The 27469-nt window shown below is 54.1% G+C and overlaps 2 protein-coding genes across 2 annotated transcripts; one reads left to right on the top strand and one right to left on the bottom strand.

Moving 5' to 3' along the window:
• Positions 1–1817: 1817 nt before the first annotated feature.
• SNCG (synuclein gamma) lies at positions 1818–7454 on the bottom strand. Its single transcript, XM_069572349.1, has 5 exons — positions 6307–7454; positions 5476–5517; positions 5029–5156; positions 2362–2433; positions 1818–2120 (listed from the first exon to the last, which is right to left on the bottom strand). Exons 1-5 carry the CDS (start codon positions 6713–6715, stop codon positions 2100–2102), a joined length of 672 nt encoding a protein of 223 aa, XP_069428450.1. The 5' UTR covers positions 6716–7454; the 3' UTR covers positions 1818–2099.
• Positions 7063–22556, top strand: MMRN2 (multimerin 2). The gene is made up of 7 exons (XM_069572346.1): positions 7063–7739; positions 15193–15321; positions 15408–15514; positions 15613–15693; positions 16409–16573; positions 16743–18524; positions 21518–22556. The coding sequence occupies exons 1-7, from the start codon at positions 7576–7578 to the stop codon at positions 21901–21903; spliced, it is 2814 nt and encodes a 937-aa protein (XP_069428447.1). The 5' UTR covers positions 7063–7575; the 3' UTR covers positions 21904–22556.
• The last annotated feature ends 4913 nt before the right edge of the window (positions 22557–27469 follow it).

Here is a 27469-nt window from a genome sequence, read left to right as displayed (position 1 = left end):
GAGAAGGGGATGACAGAGGATGAGATGGCTGGATGGCATCACTGACTCGATGGACGTGCGTCTGAGTGAACTCCGGGAGTTGGTGATGGACAGGGAGGCCTGGCGTGCTGCGATTCATGGGGTCGCAAAGAGTCGGACACGACTCAGCGACTGAACTGAACTGAAAAGTAAAGCACACTGCGGGTGCTCATGGGATGGGGAAGAAGCTTCCTGGACCAGGCCACTTTGTTGTTTGATCACAGGAACAGATCTTAAATATGTGTCTGGGGGTGGAGGTGGGAGTTGGGACAAGCAGGAGGGACCCTTCCACGTTCCTTCAATAGAGGCGAGGGTATCGGGACCCCAGGAGCCCAGTCTAGTATCCTCCTCCTGTAGTTACCTGAGAGGACCTGTCTCCTCCGCTTTCTCTCAGGCACACCCAGCCCCTCGGGCCTTCTTCCTGGGGCCTGCACAGGCCTGCTGATGAGCAGTCTGAACCTGGGAGCAGGAACACCCCTGACTGCCCTGTGCCTCTTCAAGACCCTTCACTCCTCCCATGGTAGGGTTGGCACGGCTGGGAGACCAGCAGCTCACTACTCCTTTCTGCCTCCTCGGCAGTGGATGCCCATGATTGGCAAACTGGGATACAACGAAGCTCAGCTGTTTGACTGGCTTTACAGCCCCTTGGTCAAGGGGCTGCCCTTGGGCTGCCCTTGACCTCTGCTCTCCACCGCAGAGGGAGGATGAGCAGGTGGTCTGGACTCAAGCTTCAGCACCCCCACCCAAGGCTGGAGACCTGGGGGCAAGCCACTTAGGTGCTTTGAGCCCAGACTGGGTGTTAAAGGGAAACAAACCCTGCAGCCACCTCTGAACGAGACTCCGGGGCATGATGCCCACAGCCTTTCATGTAGGACAACAACCACTCGGGTGGGACGTTTTGAAACCTTGGAGATGGTGGCGTCTGCCGTAAGGCCAGTGCAGCCCACGCGGTCTGGGTGGACAGAGCAGAGCATGATGCGAATCAGCCGTGTGGCTCTGGGGTCAGGCCACCTGGCCGCCTCCCAGGCCCCAGCTTCCTAGCTCTGTGCCCTTGGGCAAGTTATTTAACCTCTCTGTTTCTTAGTTCAGTTTCGGTGAAACTGGGGACATACTAACAACTGGTTTTGAGGATTAAAGGAGTAGAGCACTTAGTACAGTGCCCCACACCTGGGAGGAGCTCAACAAATATTTTGACTCTTTTTCTCTCTAGGCGGATGCTTCCTCTCCTGCCTCTCAACCGCTGTGTTTTCTAATGATCCTTGACAGGACTCGGCTGAAGGAAGGGAAGGCCCAGCTCCAACCTGGTAGGGAGCTCAAGGCTGGGTGGGGACAGGAGGGAGGAACTCTGGGGTCATGTCCTTCTTTGCCAAGGAGGATGCTAAAAGTCCTCACTATGAGTTTAGACTTCACATCTTTGAAAGTTACCATCTGCTTCAGGGAGAGGTGCTGTTCCCAGAAGGACAACTGGCTCCAAGGACATACCCCAGGGGCCCAGGAGGGCCCCTGTCATCAGTGGGGTCCATCCCTCGAGGGTGAGTCAAAGCTCAAAACCTGGGGCATTCTGGTCTCAAGCTCCAGCAGACAGCGTGTTCTCGAGGTTGTTCGCAGGAGCCAAAAAGCAGGGCTGCCACCTCCACGTTAAAAGGCAATGGTGGGGGTGGGGGAGTCTCTGAAGGCACTGCGTGCTTTCAGAAGGTGCTGGAAATGCCCAGTGTGTCCCTGTAGCATACCTGGCCCAGCTCCTGGCCCAGGGGGCATCTTCAGGAACAAGGCAGAACAGAGAGAAGAATGAGCAGGTATGCAGTGGGGATTTGAGTTTTATTTGGAATCATTAAAATCATAAAAAAAAAAAATTCACAGTAGCATCTGTGGGGGTCAGAAAGATCAGAGGGTGGTGGGCAGGGACAAGGCTAGGGAGGTGAAGGCAGTCGCGGTGATAGCACGGGAGGACGGCCTGTGGGGCGCCGGATGAGGGTGTGGGGAGCTGCGCAGCTCTGTGGGTCGTACTCCAGGACCAGACACCCCTGTGCCAAGAGGGGATGGCATGCTCCTCAGGGCCTCTTCAGATCACTGGCAGCCTTCTAATCTCCCCCACTCTTGGTCTGGAAGAGACAGTGACTTTCACACATGGGGCCCCACCCCTCAGTGGTTACCCTGGCATGGGGAGTGGGGAGGAAGGGTGTCATCTACGCCCCTCTGCCCTGAGGAGGTTATTCATGAGGGGATCTCACACTCAGGCTCAGGGGGCTGCAGCTCAGGAGGCTCCCCTGTGGGATCTGGGGCCCTGAGAGGGAAGCAACTTGCCCAGGGACCCTTGTGTTACCCCAGGGATCCAGCTCCTACCTCCTCAGCCACTTGCTCTTCTGCTTTGGCGGCCTCATCCTCCTGTGAGGGGACAGGTTGCTTCAGGGCCTCCTGTGGAAAAGCAAAGGGGATGTGGGACCAGGTGGAGGGTGCAGAGCTTCACTACTCTGACCTCAAAGAACAGAGGTCTTCATCACTACCTGGAGGGCTGGAGGGGAGGGAGGTGTGAGGGCCAGACTGGCCTTGGAGGTGATAGAATCTCACGTAAGGGTTCCCGGTGGGGGCTCTGTCTATGATGCCAAGGCCTTCTGGGAGTACCAAGTATCCTTGAGCCCAGCCTCACCCCCAGAAACCAGCAGTGAGTCCCTGACAGGCCCCGATTGGGCCTCCTCCAAGCTTAGTGATGTGGGTGGGGTGGGCAGTGGCCTCTGAAGCCCTGAGCCTGACCCCACCCTCAGTGTTCCTGAATCACATGACCATATACCCTTCTCCTACTGTGATCCTCAAAGACCCCTGGAAGGAAGGGCACGTTTCCACTGTTCACATGGGGGCCCCATGGCCAGAGAGGCCAGGTATTGAACTCAAGGCCTCAGAGCTCAAAGCCGTGAGGCTCACAGGGATCAGGTCTGCCTTGCTCCAGGCCTAGCCCTATCCCCAGTAGCACAAGTGCCTTCCTCTTTCCTCTCCCTGCCCCCTGGATGGGCATGGGCTCAGGCTGGTCCCTCAGGTGGGACCAGTGGGGCTTATATAATCTTCTCCCACTTCCCGTCTCCTTCTACCTACACACACCCAGCCAGACCCTTGCCTGAGATGGCGTCCTGCCTTGGGGTGGGCGTGTGATAACTGATATCTGGGGCGACTGGGTGATCAGCTTGGACCCTGGGCTCAGCACCGACCTCTGGAGGGTCTTGCCCCCTCAGGGCTACCATGGTGTCCTCCTGCCCTTTGGTGGACTGAGGCAGCCAGGATTGGGGCAGGCTCCTCAGACAAAGTGCAGGCGGCCAGGTATCTAGTCCTGCTGCCCCAGGGTGGGGGCATGAGGCCGGGGGCATGAGCAGTCAGTCAGATGGGCAGCACCCTTCTGCAGTGACGGCGAGTCATGGGTGGTTTCGGGGTGTCACCAAGAAATGTCTCCCTTGAGGTAGCCAAGGGCTCACCAGCCCTCCTCCAAAGTCAGAGAGGAGTGCCCAGGCTTCTGCTCAGAGGCCTAGGGGGCAGCTGGGCCCCATTCTAAGGCCTCTTTTGCTGGGGGGTGGGGGAGGGAGGGGCCTGGGGTCTCCTGGGGTCCATTTGGGTCCTGCCTGGGGTCACTGATGATAACAATGATACGGTCTCCTCCTTTTGTTGGGTACTCACCATAAGCGAGGTGAAGCTGCTTCACGGGGGTCTCTTTCCCTGTATCATCACAGCCCAGTGGGATGGATACTCAGCACACACCCCCAACAAGCATTTTACAGCCGAGAATATGCAGGCCCAGGGAAGTTGAGTAGCTTCCCAAGGTCACAGGCTAATAAGAGCTGGGACCTAAGGAAGGGGGCACCCGCCTGCTCCTAGAGTCTGGAGATCCTGTGACCTTGGTGTTATCCCCAGAGCCAGAGGCAGGGTCACCGCCTACCCTTCCACTAACCCTCTCCAGGGATTCTTAGTGCTGGGTACCTAGGACTCCACTGGCCCCTAGGGGCCTGTGCCAGTTAGGGTGGAACTTTCTAAACAACATCTGCTTACACAACTGGAAACAGCTCATCTCTGGAATAGGAAAACTTCCTGCCCCATAAATGAACCGGCTCCCACCACAATCTCCTCCTGTCTCACTCAGAGTCTTCTTCAGAGCTTGGCTTTGGAGCCAGGCTGCCCCCCCGGCCCCCCCAAAACTGTCCCTGTGCTCTCTGCCGCCCAGCACACACACACGCAAACACTCAGGCCAGGCACGTAACACATGCTCACAAAGACAGAGGCAGAGGGTGTGGTCAGAACCTCACTGTTTTCCCGTCACCAGGGGGCGCTGCTTCACTGCACCTCCTCGCAGGAGGAGGCCCAGCCCACCATGGCTCTGGAGGGAGGCTGGTCACTGCATAGGTGGTGACTTAGCAGCTCTGATCTGGTGTCCACTGCCGTGAGAGGCTGCCTGTCACGACGTGGGGCTCACAGGACCCTGCTTTCACTAGTAAAATGTGGTGTCTCCTAAATGCTGAGCACCATCGGGTGGGTGTGGTTTTGAGCCTCACTTTCCAGTTGGGCCCCCCACTGCCCCTCACACAGGGGTGGTTGTGAGGTTCCCGGGATGTGAAAACACCAAGCACAAACCAGGGCCCCTAAGTCTCCATTCCCCTGTATGTTGCTGCTGCTGCTAAGTCACTTCAGTCGGGTCCGACTCTGTGCAACTCCATAGATGGCAGCCTACCAGGCTCCTCGGTCCCTGGGATTCTCCAAGCAAGAACACTGGAGTGGGTTGCCATTTCCTTCTCCAGTGCATGAAAGTGAAAAGCGAAAGTGAAGTCGCTCAGTTGTGTCTGACTCTTTGTGACCCCATGGACTGCAGCCCACCAGGCTCCTCCGTCCATGGCATTTTCCAGGCAAGAGGACTGGAGTGGAGTGCCATTGCCTTCTCCACCCTGTATGTTGGTGGGGTGATGATGCTTCTTCCCCAGCTGGCCTCCCTGGGCCCAGGGGACAGGACAGGGCCCCGGGCTAGGGACTGGATCTCACCTTGCGCACCGCTCCAGAGGTGACTGCAATGTTCTCCACTTCCTCCACAGTCTTGGTGGCCACGGTGTTGACACTGGAGACCACGGCCTCACTCACGGCGTTGGCTTGCTCCTTGGTCTTCTCAGCCACTGCGGGAGGAATCTGGCAGGCTTTGGCCCTGATCCCACCCAGCCTGGCTCTGGCCTGCCCAAGTCATGCCAGAGCAGCCCTTTCCCTGGGCCCTCAAAACTCTGGCTCTACTGGAGACCTAGGCTGTCCTCTTTCTGACTCCCGGGAAGGTCTGACAATAACCAGGTGGTCCACCCTGGGCGTACCTCCAGCTTCTGGAGGTCTGGGTCCCAGTACAGCAAGGGGGAAAGAGGGCCCCAGGCTTGGGCCTTTAGTAGCCAGATGCAAAAGTCTCTTGATGTCCCACCCTCCATGTCCCCTGGTCCTGGGTCACCTCACCTGAAGTCACACTCTGCACAACACCCTCTTTAGTCTTGACTCCTGCGGAGGAAAGGGAGGCGTCAGCCCAAGCCCACTCCAGGTGTTGGGAGCGGAGTGGTCAGGGCAAGCACACCACAGAACAGCTGGGCAAGCTGCAGAGTCAGTGGGGAGTACGGATGATGTCCGGGGCCAGCCATCCTTTCAAAGGCCACTTCCTGCTATGTCTGGAGGAAGGGGATGGATGGGAAGTGGACAGGACAGGATGCAGGGATGAGAGCGATCAGGCCTGAGGTAGGGTCTGGTGGGTGGACCTTGAGTGGGTGTGGCCTGGGCCTCGGAACTGGGCTTCAGAGGGTCAACAAGAGCTGAGTCATCAGCTTGGCCTCCTCTTTGGAAGGAGCTGAAGGGGGAGGGGGCTTGGGAGGCTGGCCAGGATGCTGAGGGTCGATCTCATCTCTTCTGAGGCAGCCCTTCTTCCTGGGCAGGGTGGGGACCTACAGCCTGGCTGCTGAGTCCCTGCTTGCTCAGCCCAGGGCTCCAGTGTGGCTTCTTCTCTGAGTTGCGGGGCTGCGGGTGATGCTGGGGCTGCTGGTGTGTGGTGCTGTGTGCATCTGTGTGCGCACACAGGTGTATCTGAGGGTTAAGGGCCTCTCCTGCCATCCTGCCCGAGACCCCTCAACCCTAAAGAGGCCCAGACAGACAGAGGTGTACCGGAGAGTGGGGGCCCTCCAGGCCCTCCATATCCCTCCCGAACATGCCTCCCTGGGGTCAGGGGATAAAGCCCAGTTCAGGAATCTGAGCGACCACCGAGCTGCCCCGCCCTGCCAGCTCTGCCGCGCCCAAACTCACCCACATACAGGACGCCCTCCTTGGTCTTCTCCGCCGCCTCTGTCACTCCCTGCTTGGTCTTTTCCACAGCACCCACCACACCCTCCTTGGCAATAGAGAAGCCCTTCTTGAAGACGTCCATGGCGGTGGGCAGGGGTGGAAGTCTGCCTCCCCAGATGAGCTGTGACTGGAGCTGGCTCGAGCGCAGCTGCAGCCGCTGTCCCTGCGGCTGCCTCTTATTGACGCCGATGAAATATTGATGGTGCAGCAGCGGCTGATGGGAGCCCGGCCAGCCCGGGGTGGGGGTGGGGAAGGAGGCAGGGAGGGAGCAGGCTGCCCCCACCTTCTCCCAGGGTCCCCTGGGCCTCTGCTGGCTCGACCCTCCCCCTGTCCCCTGTGCCCCCAACAGGCCGTAGCAGGTTGGACACATCCTTAACCATCACTGCTCCTCACTCATTTGCCACCCTGGGCACCTACAGGGGCCACCCTGACTTCGTGCTCCCAGGCCTGGGGCTGTTGTGTCTGTGTGCCTCTGGGCAGAGAGGTGTTGCGGGGGTGGGGATCAACACGGAAAAGAAAGGCGCCTCTGCAACCAGTGTCCCGGGTAGGGCAGGGGTCAGATCAAGCTGGCCTGTCAGGCAAGGGTGGCCGACCTCCCAGAATGGCCTGGCCTGCCCAACTTCTACCCAGCACCGTGAATGCCCCAATCCTGGGGCTCGGGCAAGGTCAGGTGGGAGAACTGGGCCACAAAAGGCTAACCCGTGGCCCGGGCCCAGCACAGACTGTGTGATCCTAGGACAGCTCCTTTCTCCATCCGGGCCTCCGCCCACCTGCTGGCTCCCACAGCCCAGCGGTGAGAGATATGCTGAGTAGGCACGAGTGCCCCCCACGTCCTGGCCGCCCACATGGATGGGCAGCAGGTTCGCTGAGGCTCATCTGACCGCGTCCTCCTGACGCGCTTCCTTCCACCTCAGTGCTGGCACCCTTCTTCTGACTCCCACAGGGACATGCTCGGTGGGACCACCGCCCCCTGCGTCTCCCACACCCAGGGTCCCTGGCTGAGTCCTCCTCGGCCACAGGAACTGGCCTGCGGCGCTGGCTGCCCCCGTGGGGCCAGGCCGCGGGCGCGCGGGGCGGACGGGACTCGCGGGGGGGCGCCGGCCCAGGCCACTTCCTCTCTTTGTTGTCCCTGTGCTTTTTTTTTCCTTCTGAGACTTAACTTAAAGACAACGTCACCAGCACCGGCACTTTCTGGAGTCACTACAGAAGCTGAGTCTGCCCCAAGCCAGCATGATCCTGACATTGCTGTTTGGCCTGGGGGGCCCCCTGGGCTGGGGGATGCTGGGGACCTGGGCGCAGGCCCCTGGTGCCAGTTTCTCTGATCCACACAGCCCCCAGCCACCTGGGGTCTGGAGGGCAGAGGAGGAGGACTCCGGCGGGGACCCTGTCAGACGGTAAGGAGGGCCTGGACCTGGGGGGGGATGTGGCTCAGTCCCAGCTCAGCCAAAGCAGGGGCTCTCGGGACCTCAGCTACTTGTATGTGAAATAGGTTTATACCATCTATCTGCTGAACCAGCTGTGAAACTGAATGAGGCGCTAGGGGTCAAGCTTGCCTTTAGAAGATCACCTCCAGCCAGTCTGGACTGGGCACCCCCAGTCCCCCAGGACCTAAGGACCACATGGAGTTCCCTGCCTGGCCCATGGCAGGGAATGGGACTGGAGGTCGGGCAGGGCGGGACAGGAGCACTTTATGCCATCAAACACCAGCATGGGAGATGCTGAGGGGCTGTGGTTCCAGAAGTTTCCAGCTGGCCTGGGAGTGGCTCCGGTTCTCGGAACTCAGTTCTGAAAGCTGAACCCAGCTGAGGCTGGCCTGGCCTAAGCCCTAGAAGACGGACACTCCTGGGGACCGAACTTGGATCCGAGGGCCTGGGGAGGGTCACAGGCCCTCGGCCTGGCCCTAACAGCTGAGCAGTGGGCAGACAGGCGCCCTGCTCTATCTCCAGAACAAAAAGGAGGCTGCGGCATCCAGCGAGCTCTGCTTCAGCACCCCTCTGGAGATGGGCAGAATGGACTTAGGACTAGACTGGGACACCATTTTCTAGTCCTTTTATTTGTCCAGGGTCAGGGATCCTCCTGCTGACAAGGTGCTGGGAATGTGAGTTCCTCCTCAGGAGACCCCTCAGTCAGAGCAGCAGGTGCCATTTATCAAACCCAACTCTGGGCATCTTGCCAAGTGTTATCTGTTAATCTGCTCCCAATTATAGGGGAGCCTGAGGCTCAGAGAGGCTAAGCAGCTGGCCCAAGGTCACACAGCTGAGGAGGACTAGAACCAAGATCTGAGTCTGACTCCAGAAGTCATACTCTGGTTCCGGTCCCAGGGGTGTCTTTGCCCCCACGCCGCCCCCACCCTTCCCACCTCCACACACAAACCAGACTTGGTTGGGAGCATCCATGTGGATTTGGAGGGTGAGGGGTCCAATGTACAGTCACCAGAGCCTCCTGGGCTGGCTGAGATTCCCTGTTACGTAGGCCTGGCCCATATCTGCCCGGAGCTCTCATATAGCTCTGATGCTTCAAGGTGAAAGTGTGGGACACTTTCCCAAAAGCAGGCTGGACAGGGAGAGGCGGGAGGACCAGACAAGCGAGCGTGCGCTGCCCCTCAGTGATAGAAGGGCGGCCATGCGGGAGGAGAGGGAGAAGTTGGGCCTTGAGAGACCTCCTTCCTGCCCTATTCCTGCTTCCGCTCAGAGCTGGGAGCACAGGTGGCTCTCGGCAGGGGAACCCAGGCTCTGATTTCAGGACCAAGAATCCTGCCTGCCCTCCCCAAAGCCTTCAGCCCCTGTTTCTGGGCAGCTTACCTCCCCCTGATGAAAGGGAGTATGAAGGGCCCAAGAGGATGGGAGGGAGGGAGGGGATATCCTCTTTCTCCCCTAGTCTACACCCTGCCCCCCTCACCCGCACAGGGGCTGTTGGGAAGGTCTGCATTCCTTTAGTCCCAGGAAGGGTGGGTCTCTGGACTGCTCAAGGCCTGCGGGAGTCACTCAGCCATGGCCTGGTGGTCCCAGTGGGTGTACGTGTGTGCACCAGGGCACTCTGGCCCAGGAATGCCTAGGCAGGAGTCTGAGGGCATCCCTGATTCCAGACCCTCTGGGGGCTCCCAGCAGGCCTGCTGGTCTCCTGCCCACGACTCAGAAGCTGCAGGCCCCACAGGTCAAGCTGAGGTTGTCAAGGCCTCCGGAGGGGCTGGTGGGAAAGGAAGGAAGCACAGCGCAGCTTCCTCGGGCTGATTGCTTCCCGTGGTCCCACGGAGGGAGAGGCGGAAACGCAGCCCCAGCCCCGCTCCGGCCACAGGGGAAGGGGAGGCAGAACAGGCTTTCCACACTCAAGCAGGGACTCCACACCACCCAGCACAAGCCTGTGGCTCTTCCCTTACAGCTGCTGGAGCCAGTCTGCCCGGCATTTGTCCCTCCTGCCTCTATCTGGGGTCTGGGGGCTAGGGCAGGCATTGGACACAGACCCAGACCATTGCAAGGAGAAGCTTGAACAAACCAACCTGGTGCTGGATCCCAGGATGAAGGAGGAATGTGGTTGGTGTTTCCTAGGTACGCAGGACCCTGTAGAGCTGGACCCAGTGAGCCAGCAACATGGGCATTTGGACATTGTGAGGAAGAGGCTCTTTCTTTGCTCCCAGGCTTTTGTAAAGCTGCGGAGAGCAAGAGGTTAGGATATGGGCTCCTCCGATGCAGGGCCACTTCCCAGGCAGGACTGAGTCTGCTGAACCCCAGGTGTCCTCAGTTTTGTCCTGTTTTGTCTCCCCTAAGAGGCCTGGGAGTCTAGGAGATGCTCCTCCCAGCAGCCTAGCTGGGCTGGTCACCAGTATCAGTGAGACCCCAAGAAGTGTTTCCAAGTGTTGCAGCCGGGAGCTTGTGGCCCAGAGAAGTCATGCATATCTCTGGAAGTCACACAGGAGCAGGGTGGAGCCCTGACTCTGGTCTCTGGGCTGTGGCTACACCTTCTGCCCTTGTATCTGTTCTCCAAGGCCCAGGGCCCTGGGCACTAATAGGGAAGAGACTCACTGGCATGAGCTATGCTCAAGGAATCCTGGCTCTGGCTGGACACCAAGTGGGCCTCGGGCTCCCCTGCTCAGGCCCCTCTGTGGCTCAGAGACCAAGTCTGGCAAAATTCTCCCCTGGAGTCATCACATTCACAGCTGCATTCAGGGCCTCAGAAAGCAAGAATGTGGAGAACACAACGTCCTTCACAGACAGGCTTAAGGGGCAGTTGGATGTGGGTTTTACTGGCTGGTTAAGAAGCACTTAAGTGCCCCAAAGGGGCACAACAGCAGCACATTTATAATTCAGGAGGCTTTGGCTAACAGCCCTTTCCCTGCTTGAGGTTTTCTCTGCCTTCCTCAAAGCCTCCCCCTCCCCCCACCCACCCCCATCCCCAGGGAGGGGCTAGGAGTGGGAATCCTCTCCACATTTCCAGGATGGAGGAAGGGCCTTGCTCAAGGTCACCCTGAGTCCAAAGACAAGGAAGGGAGGAAAGTCTAGGACTCCCGGATCCAATTAAAAGCTCTAAGGGGGGCAGCAGACTCTCTCCTGCCTGGCGGGGGGCATCAGGTCAGGCCAGGTCAGAGGCCCAGGACAGGCCCAAACCAGGCTGGAGACCCCCCACACTCATTTCAAGGCTGGCACCTGCCTCTTGGTAGACCCCTGGGAGATGAGGGTGCCAAGAGGGCCCGGGCGTCCAGCCAGGAGGCAAGGAGAACAATGCGGCACTCAGCGAGCAGGGCTGGGGGCTCAGTGGGCCAGCGGGAGACTGCCGAGAGCTGTAGGAAACCGAAGCAAAGGTCAGGAATGTTCCCAGGGCTTCTGGGCCAGCAGCCTGCACTGTGCCAAGGGCATGGAGCTGCCAAGGGAGGGGCGTATGGGCAGGGAGAACAGTGGCCACTGGAGCCTGAAGTTTGGGCAGGTCTGGAGAGAAAGTTCCTGGGCAGGAAGGGTGGGCAGCACCGCTTCCAGTTCTAGGAACCTGAGGTGGAAAGTCCCGGTCACTCCCAGCAGGCTGGCCCAGACCCGGTGCTCTCAGGGGGCAGGCCTTCTGGATCCTCTGTGTTCAGAGAGCACGTGAGAAGCAGAGCTTTGGTACAGCGGGCGTTTCTTAGCCTCCTGCTATCTACATTTGGGGCTAGCTCTCTGTTGTGAGGGAAGGAGCTGTGGCCTCCTCCTACTAGAGGCCGGGAGCATCCCCGTCCCCAGGGCTGTGTCAGCCCACATGCGCTCTGCTCAGTTGCTCAGTCACATCCGACTCAGCCCTCCAGGCTCCTCCATCCAAGGATCTCTAGACAAGAATCCTGGAGTGGGTTGCCATTCCCTTCTCCAAGGGGTCTTCCTGACCCAGGGGCTGAACCTGTGTCTCCTGCATTGGCAGGCAGATTCTTTACAATTGTGCCTTGTTGCCAGATTCAAGTGGAGCGGACCACTTCTCCTCCCAACCCATGTCCCATTGAGAACAGCTGGTTTACAGAAGTACTTCTCCCTAGATCTGAGCATGTTCCAGGAACTTCCATGGGGCCTTAAATGGGAGGCTTTGACAGCCGACCACCTTCCTTCAACAAGGTCCTAACCTCTGGGCCCAGCTCTCTCACAGTACACAGCTTCTGTGTTGAGTGTGTACCTTGCTTCCATCCTGATTTTCGTGTGCCCCTTCTACCATTTAATAGTCCCCTGGGGATGTACAGGTCCCTTCCGGGTCTTTGATGTATCTTGTGCCAACATCCCACTGTTTTCTGGATTGATTTTATTTTATTGGTTGCACTGCAAGGCTTGTGAGACTTTAGTTCCCTGACCAGGGTTCAAACTCCTGGCCTTGGCATTAAAAACATGGAGTCTTAACCGCTGAACCACTGGGGAATTCACATCCCACTGTTTTTATTCCTTGACATTAGAGTCTGTCATGACAGTGAGAGAAGACACTCCTCACTCGTCTTCCAAGATGGCCTTACCTGTTCATCTGCATTTTGTCTTCCAGGCGGAAATTATTTTATTGTTTGTTTTCTGTTTGTTGTTTGTGATATACACCCATAAGCAAGACTTAGAAAACTCTGGAATGGTGGGTCAAATCTGGGCCCCCACCTGTTTTGTAAATAAAGTTTTATTGGAATGCGGCCATGCCTGATTATTTACATACTGTCAATGTCCACTTTCCTGCTACGGCCAAATTGAGGCGATGCGACAGAGTCTGCATGTCCTGGAAAGCCTATGCGTCCTTCCCCTCCACCCCTGCACGATTTTCATTTTTCCTGAAATCAGCAGTTATCTTCATTTGTGTTCAGTTCTGTCCTCCCGCTTCGCTTTCTGCGTCTTTGTAGTCACTCGGTTCCGAACTCTTGCCGGCCGGCCGCGTCTGCCCTTCACTCATTCCTGCCAGGTGTTTGGCCCCTTGTGTTCTCTTGGGAGGCCTCTCTCTCTCGGTCTCAGCCTCCAGCCGTGTTTTAGGCTGGACCACTGCCCACGCACCCCCTGCCTGTCGTGTCCCGGGGCCTCCCTTCTCATTTCTGCGCCGGAACTCCGCCTTCCTGCTGCTGTTCTCCTGTTTCTTGGCGTTCCCTCGTGCTTTGGGGAGACACTTCCGGCAGAGCGGTCCTCAGTCCAGGACTGCGCCTTAGAATGACCCACAGAGCTTTAAAATGGGGATGCCCAGGCCTTAATCCCAGAGAATTTCCTGTAACTGGCCTGAAGAGGGGCTTGTGGGGTCCTTGTTTTCAAGTGCCACAGGATGCTTCTGATGTGAAGATTTGATGGCAAGATTGCAAGCTACTGGTCTAGTAGCTCCCTGATGAGGGTCCTGGGGCAGGGGAAGTGCTTTAAAATCTGGCTTGTGGAAACTGTCTTCATTTTGTGCTCCTTAAACTGATAGTTAGGCTGAGCACAGGATTCTAAACTGGGAATAATTTTCCTTCAGTATTTTGAAGGTGATTCTTTACTATCTTTTAGCGTCTCGTATTGCTGTTGAGTAGAGAAGGCAATGGCAACCCACTCCAGTATTCTTGCTTGGAGAATCCCATGGACAGAGGAGCCTGGCAGGCTACAGTCCATGGGGTTGCAGAGTCAGACACGACTGAGTGGCTAACACACATACATTGATTGCTGAGAGGTTCAAGGCTGTTCTAATTACCGATGTGTATGGGGGTGGGGTGGAGCGGGGCTTGGAAAGTGTAGAATCATTCTCAGTCCTAGAGTTCCAAAATTTCACAATGATGTGCTTTGCTGTGCATTTATTTTCATTGTGTTGTGGATAACTGGTGGGCCCTTTGAATTTAAAATTCCAAGTCCTTCTCTTCTGGAATATTCCTTCGGTTGTTTTCTGTTTTCATGAGTGATTCCCTCCTCTGTTCTCTCTTTCTGGAACTCCTATTGTTTGGATGTTGGGTTCCCAACATGGGTTCTGTATTTTTCTGATCTTTTCTATCCTATTTTCCATCTCTCTGTTTGCTCTTCTTTTAGGGAAATGTCTTTAACTTTATCCTCTATCTTGTCTATCAAATTTCTTTTGCTTTTCTACCATTACACTTTTAATTTCAAGGGTTCTTTTTTGGGTGGGGGGAAGCTCTCAGTGTTCTGCCCCCATTTTTAAAGTAGCTTCCTATTCTTGTTTCTTGGATGCAATAAGTTCTTTTGTCAATCTGGGAATATTAATGTAGATTTGGGGGAAGTTCTTTTCTCGCTGCACAGTTCTGGTTTTCTTCAAGTTGATTTTCTTCCACTTGCTTGTTTTGAGCTCCCTCTTTTGGAAGAGGTTTTCCTCAGGGGTCATTCTTGGCTGTCTGCCCACTGAAGAGTTAGAGAGGTCAGGTAACTGACTGGAAGCTGGGTGGATGGGTCGGGCTTTGTGATCTGTTTTGATATAGGATGCTCTGCTGGGCTAGCTCATTGGGGGAAACCCCTGGTGTCAGTCTCTTTAGATTTTTCCCCTCAACTGGGGGTCATTTTCCTGACAAGCCTTTTCAGTCTGCAGCCGAGAGAGTACAGGCTGGCTGCAAGGCTTCTGAGAGTCAGGTGGGAAAGCAGGCTGCGTGGTCTCAGCCCTCCAAATCAATATTCCCCTACGCACCAAGAGCCCCGATGTAGCCACCTATGTCTCGCCCCCTGCCACCCTTCTGCACCCAGGAACCAGGGTGGCTCTTTAATGTGACTTCCTGTTTAAGCTCCTCCATGGTCCCCATGCCTTCAGGACAGAGCCTTGTCCTCAGCTGGCACTCACAGCCTCCCCTGTCTGGCCTCTCCTTAGCAGCCCTTGCCGCATTCCCACAGCCAGATCTCCAGTGAGGACCAATGTCAGCGGCAATGAGAATGGCGGCCGGTTGCCAGGGCTGCCAGAAGGTGGCGGGACAGCAATGCTCACTAGGCAGCTGGGAGGAGGCAGGCACTTGGTTCTCACTGGAGGAGGGTATTACGATCTCCATCCCATGATGGGAAACAAAAACTCCTTAAGTGCCTCCCTCAAGGTCACACAACCAGAAAAGTGTGAAGGATGGAAACCCAGGAGCAGCACCACACTGCTTCCCTGGCACCAGCAGAAACTGACTCTGCAGGTGACTCCATGATGTGGGGAGAGGCTCCTGCACTCCCTGTGTGGACCTGGGAATTGGGGTGCTTCCTAGGAGGCAACAGAGCAGGTGCCCTTGCAGGCAGGATCCACAGGGCTTTTGCTCTGAGGCCGCAGGATGAATAGTGCAGACACTCCCTTCTCAGGCTAATGGGTTCCAGAATCTGGGACTGAGCGGAGCACAGAGGCAGGGGCCGGGCGCTCCGCACTGGCTCCCTGCTGCCTCTAGGGAGTGAGGAGGCCTGGCTGTGCTCAGCAGCCCTCTCTTCTGGCTTTTTTTTTTTTCTTCCCCAGTAACTGGTGCCCCTACCAGAGGTCCAGACTGGTCACCTTCGTAGCTGCTTGCAAAACCGAGAAATTCCTCGTCCACTCACAGCAGCCATGTCCGCAGGGGGCTCCGAACTGCCAGAAGGTCAAAGTCATGTGAGTGCGGTGTAGCAGGGTGGGCTATTTGTGCAGGTTCTGTGCCGGCTCACCCTAGAGTCTCTGAGCTAGCCCTCTTCCCCCAGGTACCGTGTGGCCCACAAGCCGGTGTACCAGGTCAAGCAGAAGGTGCTGGCCTCTGTGGCCTGGAGATGCTGCCCGGGCTTTGCGGGCCCTGACTGCCAGCACCACGGTAGGGTTCCCTGTGGTCTCCCTCCCTCTTCGACCTCTGACCCAAGAGGTCTGCAGCCCCTCTAACCTCTGGAGTTAATATCTGATGTTTCTCTGCAGATCCTACGGCAATCCCTGAGCCTGAAGATCCAGGTGATGGCCTCCAGGAGGCTTGGGATGGACCAGTCGACTTTGAATCTGGTATGTTGCTTTCCTGGAAGGTGCAGGAGGGACATGTAGAAAGAACTCATGTGCCCAAGCCCACTGTCCTCTGATAGGGCAGTGCCATTTCAGGGAAGCTTTGTCCCCAGAACTGGCCGGGGCTCCTCTGCGGCCCTGTGTCACCTCGCCCTCACAGCAAAGCGGCGAGGTTCACGGGGCCCTGAGTCACCTGCCTGCTGGCCAAGCACGCGGAGCCTTTCCCTTGACCCTATTTTCTAGGACGCTCCTTGCCCCCTGAATCGCATCAGCCCCCAGGGTCTGGAAGAAGCCTCCCTCCAGCCCCCCTAACCAGGACCAGGAGGCCATGTTGTCCCTGGTCTTGAGTCAGCACAGCAGAACCACCGAGGGACACCATTTGTGAGGCCTTTCAAGGCTGGGCCATGGATGGGGATGTTTCATCATGTGGTGAACGCCTGTCTATTGACAAGGGCTGCCTAGAATGATGTGGAGAAGCCGTGTCCCTAACACCGAAGCGGAAAGTGTGTCTTGACGGATCAGTCATGTTTGCTGGCGGTGCAGCGGTCAGGGTGAGGGCTCACTTGCCGTGCGTCTGTCCTTCTAGAGTTAAAGGCTTCTAAGCTCCTGCTCAGAGGATATCAGGACACACCTCCCTGCTTTCAATCCCCAACTTTCCTCTCTGCACCTCATGTTCTGCTCAGGCCAGGGAAGTCTGACACTTGTCACGTGTATTCAGGTCATCCAGCTGCAGAGATCCGCAACACAGTGGAGCGGCAGGAACGCCGACTGGGAGATCTCCAGAATGACATCCATCAGATGGCAGACAGCCTCCCAGGCCTGTGGGAAGCCTGGGCAAGCAACCTCACGGTGGCAACAACTGAGGCAAATCAAACAGAGCTTGGTGAGTGGCAGGTTCCCGGGGCTGAGGAAGAACCTGGTCATGTCCTAGGGGATGAGCGGACGGGGGGGCAGGAGGGCCCAAACTTCAGAGCCCCCCGGCCCACTCAGTCACTCCCTGGGGAGGGTGCCTGCTCCTGCAGGGCTTGTATGAACACATGCATCTGTTGCAGAGTTTCCAGGCAGATCCTTGGAGCAAGCGCTATTGCCCCACATCAACACCTTCCTGCAAGGACATCTCAGCCCCATGTGGAGAAGCTTCAACCAAAGCCTGCACAGCCTCTCCCAGGTCATAAGAAACTTATCTCTTGACGTGGAGGCCAACCGACAGGCCCTCAAGAGGGTCCAGGAGACCTCTGTGGCCAGAGCTGACTTCCAGGAGCTTGGTACCAAATTTGAGACCAAGGTCCAGGAGAACGCCCAGAGGGTGGGCCAGCTGAGGCAGGACGTGGAGGACCGCCTGCACGCCCAACGCCTGTCCCTGCACCAGTCCCTCTCAGAGGTCCAGACTGACGTGGACATCAAGTTGAAGAAGCTCCTAAAAGCCCAGGAGTCTGTGGGGATCAATAGCAGCCTGGTCTTGGCAGCAGCAGGGGCAGCAGCAAGGCCAGAGCCAGAGAGCCTGAACGCCAGGCTGGGCCAGCTGCAGAGGAACCTGTCTGCCCTGCATGTGGCCACTGCCCACAGGGAAGAGGCGTTACAGAGCACCCTGGCAGACATGAAGGCCACTCTGGCCCGGCACGTGGATGAGATCAAGGAGCTGTACTCGGAATCTGATGACACCTTCGATGAGATCAGCAAGGTGCAGCGGCAGGTGCAGGAGCTGGAGGTGAACCACACGGCGCTGCGAGAGCTGCGGGTGATCCTGATGGAGAAGTCACTGATCATGGAGGAGAACAAGGAGGACATGGAGCGGCAGCTCCTGGAGCTCAACCTGACCCTCCAGCACCTACAGGGCGCCCACGCGGACCTCATCAAGTACGTCAAGGACTGCAACTGCCAGAAGCTCTACTTTGACCTGGATGTCATCCGGGAGGACCAAAGGGACACCACGCGAGCCCTGGAGGAGACCCAGGTGAGTCTGGACGAGCGGCGCCAGCAGGACGGCTCCTCCCTGCAGGCTCTGAGCGACACGGTGGCCTCCCTGTCACTGGCCGTGAACACGCAGCAGGCAGAGGGTGAGCGGGCACAGGCTGAGGCGGCACGGCTCCGGAGCCAGCTGCGTGCCCTGGGCGGCGAGGTGAGCGCGCTGCGGGCCGCTGAGACCGAGATCCGCCGTGAGATCCGCCAGCTGCACAGCTCCTTCTCCGCCCTGCTGGAGGACGCGCTGCGGCACGAGGCCGTGTTGGCCGCTCTTTTTGGGGAGGAGGTGATGGAGGAGATGTCCGAGGAAGGGCCTGGCACGCTGCCCCTGCGCTACGAACAGATCCGCGTCACCCTGATGGACGCGGCCAGCGGGCTGCAGGAGCAGGCTTTAGGCTGGGATGCACTGGCCGCCAGGGTGACTGCCTTGGAACAGTCCTCGGGGGCCCGCCGGCAAACCGCGCGTTTGGAGCCCAGCCGGGACGCTCCACCAGAGGAGGTGGGTGGGCTGGACCTGGCTGGGCTGGCGCAGGAGCTCCAGCGCCTGAGCTCGGACATGGAGGGTGTGGGTCGGTGCTGTGAGGCTTCCTGGGTCTCCTCCCTCAACAGCTCCCTCGAGGGCCTTCGCGGGGAGCTCTCCACGACTGAGCGCGTCTTGGAGAGGCACCAGCACCTTTTCCACAGCCTCTTTGGGAACTTCCAAGGGCTCGTGGCAGCCAACGTCAGCCTGGACCTGGAGAAGCTGCAGGCCATGCTGAACAGGAAAGGGAAGAAGCAGCAGAAAGGCCTGGAAGCTCCCAAGAGGAGGGATCGGAAGCAAGTGGAATCTTTAGGGGATGTGCGTGTCAAAGGACCAGCGCTTTGGGAGGCAGGTGAGTTCCTAGGCCTGAGAGGAGGGTGGGGTCTAGGACTGCTATCTGCCAACAGCTCTTCTGCCTCAGAGGGGGCAGGGGTGAAGGAGAGCAGAATGACCATCAGTCACCACTACCCAGGGCTGGCCTTGCCTTTGACTTACCTTCCATTCAGAACTAGGGAGTATCAGGAGTATAAGCTACCCAGGGTATCAGGAGGTAGAAGTCACAGGACTGAACGATCAGTGACAGGCACACTCCCCACCACAGAGACATCTGAGGCTCACTAAACACCAGCGGCTGCTTGCCATTCCAACAGAGGGGCAGGGAGTGGGGGTGCTTCTCTCCTCCACCACTCAGTCGTGTCAGCTGTGACCCCGTGGACTGTAGCCTACCAGGCTCCTCTGTTCATGGAATTCTCCAAGCCAGAATATTGGAGTGGGTAGCTATTCCCGCCTCCAGGTTGATCATCCCAACCCAGGGATCGAACCTAGGTCTCCTGCATTGCAGGCAGAGTCTTTACTGTCTGAGCCACCAGGGAAGCCCTCTCCTCCATAACCACGTCCTCAAATCCCTCAACCTCAGCCTTTCGCCCCGTCCCACTGCACCCACCACGTCTTTAAACTTTCTCCTATGTACAAGTGAGTGTTTGGATAAGGTATGGTGTCACCTGCCAGGGGCAGCACCCCACAAGTACAGGGGAAAGCCTTGGGATCCAAAAGGAGCTTGTTCTGCTAACGTAGTGGACCCACGGCACAGCTCTGAGACAGGTCCCCTGCAGCGCCCTTCTTAGGCCTTGCCATGTTGAATCATCGCAACAGCTCAGCGATGCATTCTCACTGCCATCTTACCCGAAACTGAAGCTTCGTCATGAAGGTGTCCCACTCACACAGCTCGTAAGCGGCTCAGAGAAACCCAGTTGGGGTGTCTCTAAGGAGCTGGCTCTTCCCCTGTGAAGGGCCCTCAACGGGTCCCTACAGGGCCCTGAGAAACTTGGCTCTGAGGCTGAAGAGATGAGCAGCCAGCCTTCCTAGCCCCCCTGAGTGTGGCCCTGGGAAGTGGACCCCTACTCAAGTGACTCCCTTGCCAGAGAAGATGGCCTTCGGGCTATAGCTACCTCCTCACCTAAACACAGGGGTAAGGACAAAGCTGCCATCTGGGCTATGTATGCCTGGTGAGGCCTGGCATGTGGGTAGTCTGAGGCTTCGTGGAGGATCGTACCACAAGCCTGCCCCGCTCCCACTCACTCCACTTTGGCCCCACAACCCAGTGTCTCCCCGGGAGCAGTGGACATATACAGGTTCTAGCACCACTTATGTGTCTGTTTCTTCCCCTGTAACAGGGAGACCCACCACCTACCACATACATTGCCAAAACCCTAGCACGAGGCTTAACACTTGGCAGAAACATGTCAGTTTTCCCATCTCTCCAGTATTTCCACGGCTGTGGCTATGAGGCTACCCACCACACTTATGAGACTACCCACACTCCTGTGAGTAGTGCAAGGCCTCAAACTGCCTGATAGTTCAGGTGTCTTGAGTTTACCACTGAAATATTTTGTTAAAATTTTTTTTCCTTAAAATTAAAAATTTCATATGGGGGGGCCATAGAGCTTGACCCTATGCTCTGCAGGGAAGTATACTGGGTTCACTTGCTGGCCAGCCCTTCCGCTTCTAAGGAGCGCATCCAGCCCCTGGCTGGCTTGGGCCTCCGGCAGAGGGCAGGCTAGGCTGGCCTTCCTTCAGCGGGGCGAGCGCGCCACCTCCTGGGTGCTGAGAGAACTGCAGAGCTGCCGGCAGCACACAGACAGGAAAACTCTTCTCAACTAATTCTCAGAAAACCTTCCAGAACTAGAGAAAAGCAAAATCTTGTCATTTTGTCGCTGTTAGACCCAGAGGCCAAGTGCAGGTGCTGTTGTTCTGGGACTCAACTCTTCTATGCAAATTCCTCCTGTTGGGCCTCGGTTTCACCCCAAGAAATGGGGAGCTTGGTCTCCACAGAGGCGTGGAGAGGGCAGAGAGCCCTTAGCTTAAGGGAACAACGAAGGAGCATGTGAGGAACATGACCTTATCAGCGCGGAGGCCGGGATGGGGGAGTCGAGGGGTACTGGGGAAATGAACACATTTTCAATAGGTTTCCCATATTTTTCTACATTTGCTTCTTTTTGTCCCCCTTCTCTACAAGGATGTTGTTTAAAAAAATTAATGTACATTTAAAGCCGCCATCCACCGAGGCTTCCTCTGGCTCCAGGCCTCTTGTATTTTACCCTCCTTAGACTTACTAACTTGGTTCTTCAAGTGGGAGAGCCCCAGAAGTCAGGAGACCCACAGCTAGCTCATCCCAGTTTGGCCATTTATTAGCGTGGCATCTGGAGCAAGGCTTGCCTCTCTGGGCCTGTTTACCCTCCTCTGGGTTCGAGTGCAACATTTTGAAAATATTAACATGATTAGCTTGAAAGGACTTTTCTTGCCTGGACCCACCTGCTCTTTCCTTCTCTGTCAACGGTTCTGTGCTAAACATCTATCTGTCAAGAACCACTCTTCATTCCTTTATGACCTCACCAGGGTTCGTGTTTGAGGAGAGGTAATATTTTCTCTTTCCCCTGGGTATCTATCTCAAGATCCCTTGAAGGTGGCAGGAATCTGGGGGTCAGAGACCTAGGTTCCAGATCCAGTCTGTCACTGACAAAGCATGTCACCTTGGATGCTTCTCACTCAGCTTCCTCATTCAGGGTACTTTTCTCTCAAGTATGTTGCAAAGAAGGATCAAACAAGAGCGAGCTCTGTTAAAATATATGCCAGTACAGACAACAGACTTGCATTTTCCTGTCAACTAGTGAAATGCTGAGAATTAGCCAGTTGACTCCCAAGATACAATGCTATAGGGAATACCTGGATTATCTAGAAATAGTGATCTTTCTCATGTTAAGAAGGTGAGGAAGGTAGAGCTCGGTATAATCTCCCCCCTGAGGGAGCAAGGGGCTGAATGACCGATGCTTTCCTCCTGTATTCCAGGCTACCCTGTGGCCTTCTACGCCAGCTTTTCAGAAGGGACCACTGCTCTGCAGACAGTGAAGTTCAACACTGCTTACATCAACGTCGGCAGCAGCTACTTCCCTGAACACGGCTATTTCCGAGCCCCTGAGCGTGGGGTCTATCTGTTTGCAGTGAGCATTGAATTTGGCCCAGGGCCAGGCACTGGGCAGCTGGTGTTTGGAGGTCACCATCGGACCCCTGTCTATACCACTGAGGAGCAGAGGGGTGGGAGCCCAGCAACAACCTTTGCTATGGCTGAGCTGCAAAAGGGTGAGAGAGTGTGGTTTGAGCTAACCCAGGGATCGATAATGAAGAGAAGCCCGCCAGGCACTGCATTTGGGGGCTTCCTGATGTTCAAGACCTGAGTACCAAGCACAGCTCTGACCAGACACTGTGGACTTGTCCCGCTCTCCTTGGCCTGGGGCTCAGGCCAGGGTTGGTCTGGAGACCATCCAGGTGGTCTAGCTTTTCCCTGGAAACCTTCTGCAAAGACAACATGGTATTTGTGGCCTCTCTCTAGACGCACTGGGTCTGGCTGTCTCTTAACAATGAGGAAGGCCAGGGCGTGTGCTCCGGCTTGGCCTGCCTCTGAGGCAGCAGGGCTTCGGCTCCAGTTCTTGGCCCTACCCTACCCTGCGTTTGGCAGTGTTTTGGTGTCTTGCTCCTCCTGTGGTTGGAAACTTACATACAACACTTTAAACCTTTCTCCTGCTTCCTCTTCATCCTATGCTAGAAAATCATTCTTTCCCAAAAAGAATGTGTTTAAATGGAAGTGACGTTTGGGACAACACCAGAAGCTACTCTCCACCTACTGCGGTAGCAGGAAAGCGACCGCTTGGTGACTATCGGTCAACAGTGGAGACAGAAGGCCTGGCTGAGCTAACCCAGGGAGACACTGATTAGTACCACTGCCTTAGTTTCAGGCCTTCCTTGAATTTACCTTGTAACTTGACTCCCTTTTCTCCCCGCCTCACACAGGGTAGAGGCCAAGCCAGGACAAACATGAACTGAAAGTGTACAGCCTCTACTTTTGCTTTCTCCAATAGCTTATGGCCACCCTGGTTCTCATTATCATTTCTCAACAGGAAGGTAGCTGAGAGAAGAGAAGGAAGATGGTAAAATCTCCCTCAATGAATTATCAGCTTTGGAATAAAGTGATGCCCTTCAGATCCGGCTGGTTTGCAAAACAAACCAGTATGGAGAGTGAAAAATTTGGTGAAGTAGGTGGAAATGTGGGGCAAAGTCAAACTACTTGGGATGTGACTTCACTGAAACACTCAGAGGCTGCTGCAGTATCCGCAGAATACTGAATTATGCAGTGCAGCTTAGAGCTGTAACTATTCCTACAGTATCAATGCATGGTTTTCAGAAAGTTACAGACCCTAGGGAACAGGCTTGAGGAAGCAGCATCTACATGTCAGGAAACATTTTCACTTTGGTAGTAGCTGTTTATTTGTTGGATATACCTTTGACCATAAGAAAACCAGACTGGTCTAGGTGATGAAAAAGGACAGTTACCTGTGAGAGTTAACAAGGTTCCTGGTCCCTCTCATTGTTTCCCAGGGATCCTGAATTCAAATAATTTGCCCCTCAGAATTTATTTGCCACTAAGCTTGGTGTGTTCAATGTGCTAAACTATCTGTGTTACAAGGAACAATATGCCAGGCTACCTTGGGGTAAATCACAAGCACTCTTGAACTTTTCCACCTGTGTATGAGATGGCTGGTCTAACAGCTCTAAACATGCTGGTGTTTTATTACCTCGAGCACAGGTTCGACTCTCGACTCCTTTGCCCTTCCTTCTGGCCAGGGCCTCCTGCCTCCTGCCGCTCAGCCATAAGAGTAATCCCGACTCCAGATATGACACATTTCAGCCACTCCTGGCCACAGATGGGAAAGCCAGTACCGGGCCACCCTTGCTGCTGGAAGCCCAGGCTGTGTCTTCTCTGCTAAGTCCTGCTGTTACTGGTCAGGCTGTGCTGACGACGAAGTGAGACATTTAGGGCAATACAGCCTTACCATTTAAGCCTTTCATTTTGAGTTTACTGCATATAATAAGCAGAGTGAACTGATATCCTCTATAAGGGGCACATGTCCTTCAACCTGCACATGGCTGGTGCTATTTAACAGGGAGGTCATAAATGAAAAGTGCTAACTGGTAAACTCTTCCAGAATCATGGATGAATCACTCCTGAAGTTTCTGGGGTAAGAACTGGAGACAACGGTTCTTTCAGATAGAGTGCTTTCCGTGCAAATTTCACAAAATCTTAATATCAAGTATAAATTTTCTGTTTAAATACTTTGGTAACTAGGACCTCAGACTGTCAAGAATTCTGAAGTTCAACGGATCTATTTTCTTTTTATGATTTTTTTTTAATATGGAGCATCTTTAAAGTCTTTATTGAATTTGTTACAATACTGTTTCTGTTTTTTGGCCATGAGGCATGTGGGATCTTAGCTCCTCAACCAGGGACTGAACCTGCACTTCTTGCTTTGGAAGGCAAAGTCTTAATCACTAGACTGCCAGGGAAGTCCCTGATGGACTGCTTATTTCTTCCATTAATGTCTCTGGGTGGAGAGTCTGTTTGAGTGCCCCCAAAGAGACCCCCTGTTACCCAGACAAGTGTTAAAACACCCTTTACTTGTGGCATCCAGAACAAGATGATGACTCATGCACAGAGTGGTATTAGAATTCCCTAAACCCGATGGTAAAAAAAAATACACAAAAATACTCAAAAACATCACTGAAAAACAAGAATGGTACCATACACAGATCAGGAAATTTTAGTTCAGGAAGTACAAGGGAGCAACTACAAAATGAAATAGCAATAGGAAGTCATAATTCAAAACATTTGAGAGATGGGAATGATTTCAGGGGATCCCTGAACTCAAACTCAGCCGTCCCCTGTGCAGGAGGGGCAGTCGCGGCAGCCAGAGCTAAATGGGCAGCTGGCAGCAGTGGCCTCCGTCTCGAGCTACAGCAGTGCCCGTCAGTCCCGAGCACGGTCACAGGGCAGCTACTGACACTTAGAGGCAAGAACCTCCCACACCCAGAGGACACGTGTGACTTTATCACAGGCAAGACTTCTGCCACAACATGTCAAAATAACTCATTTCAGAAACATCATCAAGAGGATATATGGTCTATTAAAAATGTTTATTAAAACTCCCTTTTCCTCTCATACTCTGAAGCTCCTCTCCTCTCCTATGATGTTTATCTCAAAAACTCCTCTTCCAGCTTCAGAATGAGCATCATTCCTCCGTGAGGAACGCTCCCCCAAACCTGGCCTCACAACAACAACCTCTTTTCTGCTTGTCGCGGCAAACATGCAGAGGGGAGAAGAGAGGAAAGGATTACTTATTTTTGTTCTAATGGAAAGTTCAATCACTCCTTGATAAAGCAGGAACCCGAGGAACACAGAACTGGGTTTAGCAGGGATTCACAAATACACAGATGAGCAACTATCCCAAACTGCTAAACATTTGTGGAAATCCAGTGTCCTGAACGAGAGGTTCCAAACTCAACAAACCTAAAACTTTGGAATATATAAATCTCCAGAAACAGTATAGGAAATTGGAAATTCAAATTGATTATTTGCCACCTAGATCCTGGTGTCTAAATATCCTCCTCCCTAAAAGGAAGCAAAGAGAAATAGCTAACTCAACGGCAGGGGCAAGGAAAACACCACGTGAGCCTGGAACATCTTCATGTGCCCAAAAGTAGAAAGTGCTCAAAAACGACGGGTACATGTCAAAAGGACTCAGGCGCCACGTTGAGGAACTCACGGTAGCCAAGTTTGGGTCAATTTGAGCATCAAAACAAAAAATGACCTAACAGACTATAGCTTATTGAATTGAGAGCCCATACTGACAATAAAAAATAAACAAAAACAGGAGATTTATTCCTTGTAGCAGAATGCCGATTAGTAAGTGTAACTGTAAAAACGGAATCAGAAAATCACCAGTCTGTAATCACTGGTTCATGCAGAAGTTATAAACGGATGTTAAAATGCAGTCTCAAAGTCTCTCTCGTAACATGCTAAGTACAAAAGGAAAACAGGAACTTGACAGCTGGGAAACTAGGCGAGCAGCACCTTAAAAAGGGCTCATCAATGACACCGTCAGTCAAACACCGACGCCACGGCATCCCGGTGGGATGCCTGAGGACACAAACGTCACGTCCACAGAATCGCTGCCCTTTACTCTAGAAAATCCTGGTGTCGCAAGACACAGACGCTAGAGAACTATTTCAGATGAAGGAGACAGGACATTTAAATGCAATGCAAGATCTTAGGCAGCCTCTGGACCAGGAAAATGTGCTCAAGGACTTCACTGGAACAATCAGCAAAACCTGAATAAGGTCTGCAGACTACGGTATTGCTGATGATCATTATGGTATAAATGTTAACTTTCCTGATTTTGAAAACTGTACATAATTGGCTTTGTAACAGAGTTATCTCTGAAGGATTCAGGGGTTAACAGGCATGAGCTCTGTAATTTACTCCAAGTAGTTCAGAAGAAAGTATGTGTATGTGGATGTCTGTACACAGACACTCCAAGATGAGCCTTTGCAATTCCTGTATACGTAAAGAATGGCAAAGCAGCCGTGACAAAATGTAAGTTTATATATCTGGATGAAGTGTAAATGGCAACTTTACCTTGCAAAGTTACTTTTGCCACTTCTCTTGAAGTTTGAAAATTTTTCAAAATACAAATAAAGTTGAAATAAAATTTGGTTGTTGAAATAAAAACACTCAGCTGGACAGCAAAGCAAAAGGCAGGATTAAACATATGAAAGAGATGTAAGAAATATGGAAGCAACATCCATGGGACCTATTATTTGTGCAAAGCAGTTCTAGAAACAGGAAAGTGAAAGGGGAGGGATAGCAGAGAAGGGAGGGAAGAAAAGCTTTTAAGGGAAGACTAACAGGACCCAATTAGTACTGAGAATCAGAATGAATATATCTAGACATGGCAAGTTTAAATTTCCAAACATTAAAAACAAAAACTGAATTGTGTTCCCTGAATCAAAGGGGTTAAGTTAAACCAAAAAGGACTGAATCAGACACGTATCAGACTTCTTACTGGCCACAGGGACGCTTGGAGACCATGCAGCAGAGTCTTGCGAGGTAGACTCTCTCCTCAACCACACTACTAGCCAAGTGTGAAGAGACAGTCAATTATTAATAATAGAAACTGCTTTTAAAGTGCTTGATTGCAATGCTTTCCCCTATAGTGTTGGTCCTTTTTTTTTGCCACAGCTTTTCCATTCTTTCCTTTAGTGGTTTTCAACACTTCCTTGGACTTTAGTTGCACAGGAGAGCAACAGAGAAAAATGGAGCAACAGCTGTGCTTCAACCTGATTCTAAAGTTGCTTTCAAAAAAGGCTTTCTCTACCATTAAAAACAAAAAAAAAAACAAAAAAAAGAGGCCCAAGTTCTTTCTTCCTCTTGCTTAAAAATACTTTGAATGTAACAATTTCATATTGACTTTTAAAACAATGGTAACATTTCAGGCTCCCTGTATAAACTCTAGGTCATTAGTGAGGTGGGGGTAGGGGACACTGGGGCATCTGGGATCATTCTGAATTTCACTCTGAGCAAGTAACTGGACAACAACCAGGAAGGGAAAGTTCAGAGAAGTAGTAGGTAGGCCACACTTACTGCATCTAAAAAAGAGAATAACAATTCAGTAGCAATTCAAAAGGTAATTATGGATTAGCCTTTCGGCTCTAGTCCCTGCTTCTATTTGAAATACTGTTTTTCATGTACCTTTGTACTTAAACGAAGTTTTTGTTTCCTGATTCCCAGCTTCAGGGTGACCTGCCATCTGCTCCTACCATGAGCTCAGTGTTTAACTCCCCATGGCTGCAACAGTAACACTGCCATCAGGTGGCCTCTGCCTGTACTTCTGGCCAGTCACCTGCAGTGAA

Source organism: Ovis canadensis, chromosome 25, assembly GCF_042477335.2.
Source record: "Ovis canadensis isolate MfBH-ARS-UI-01 breed Bighorn chromosome 25, ARS-UI_OviCan_v2, whole genome shotgun sequence".
Taxonomy (NCBI): domain Eukaryota; kingdom Metazoa; phylum Chordata; class Mammalia; order Artiodactyla; family Bovidae; genus Ovis; species Ovis canadensis.
This window is presented reverse-complemented; position numbering and strand designations above follow the sequence as displayed.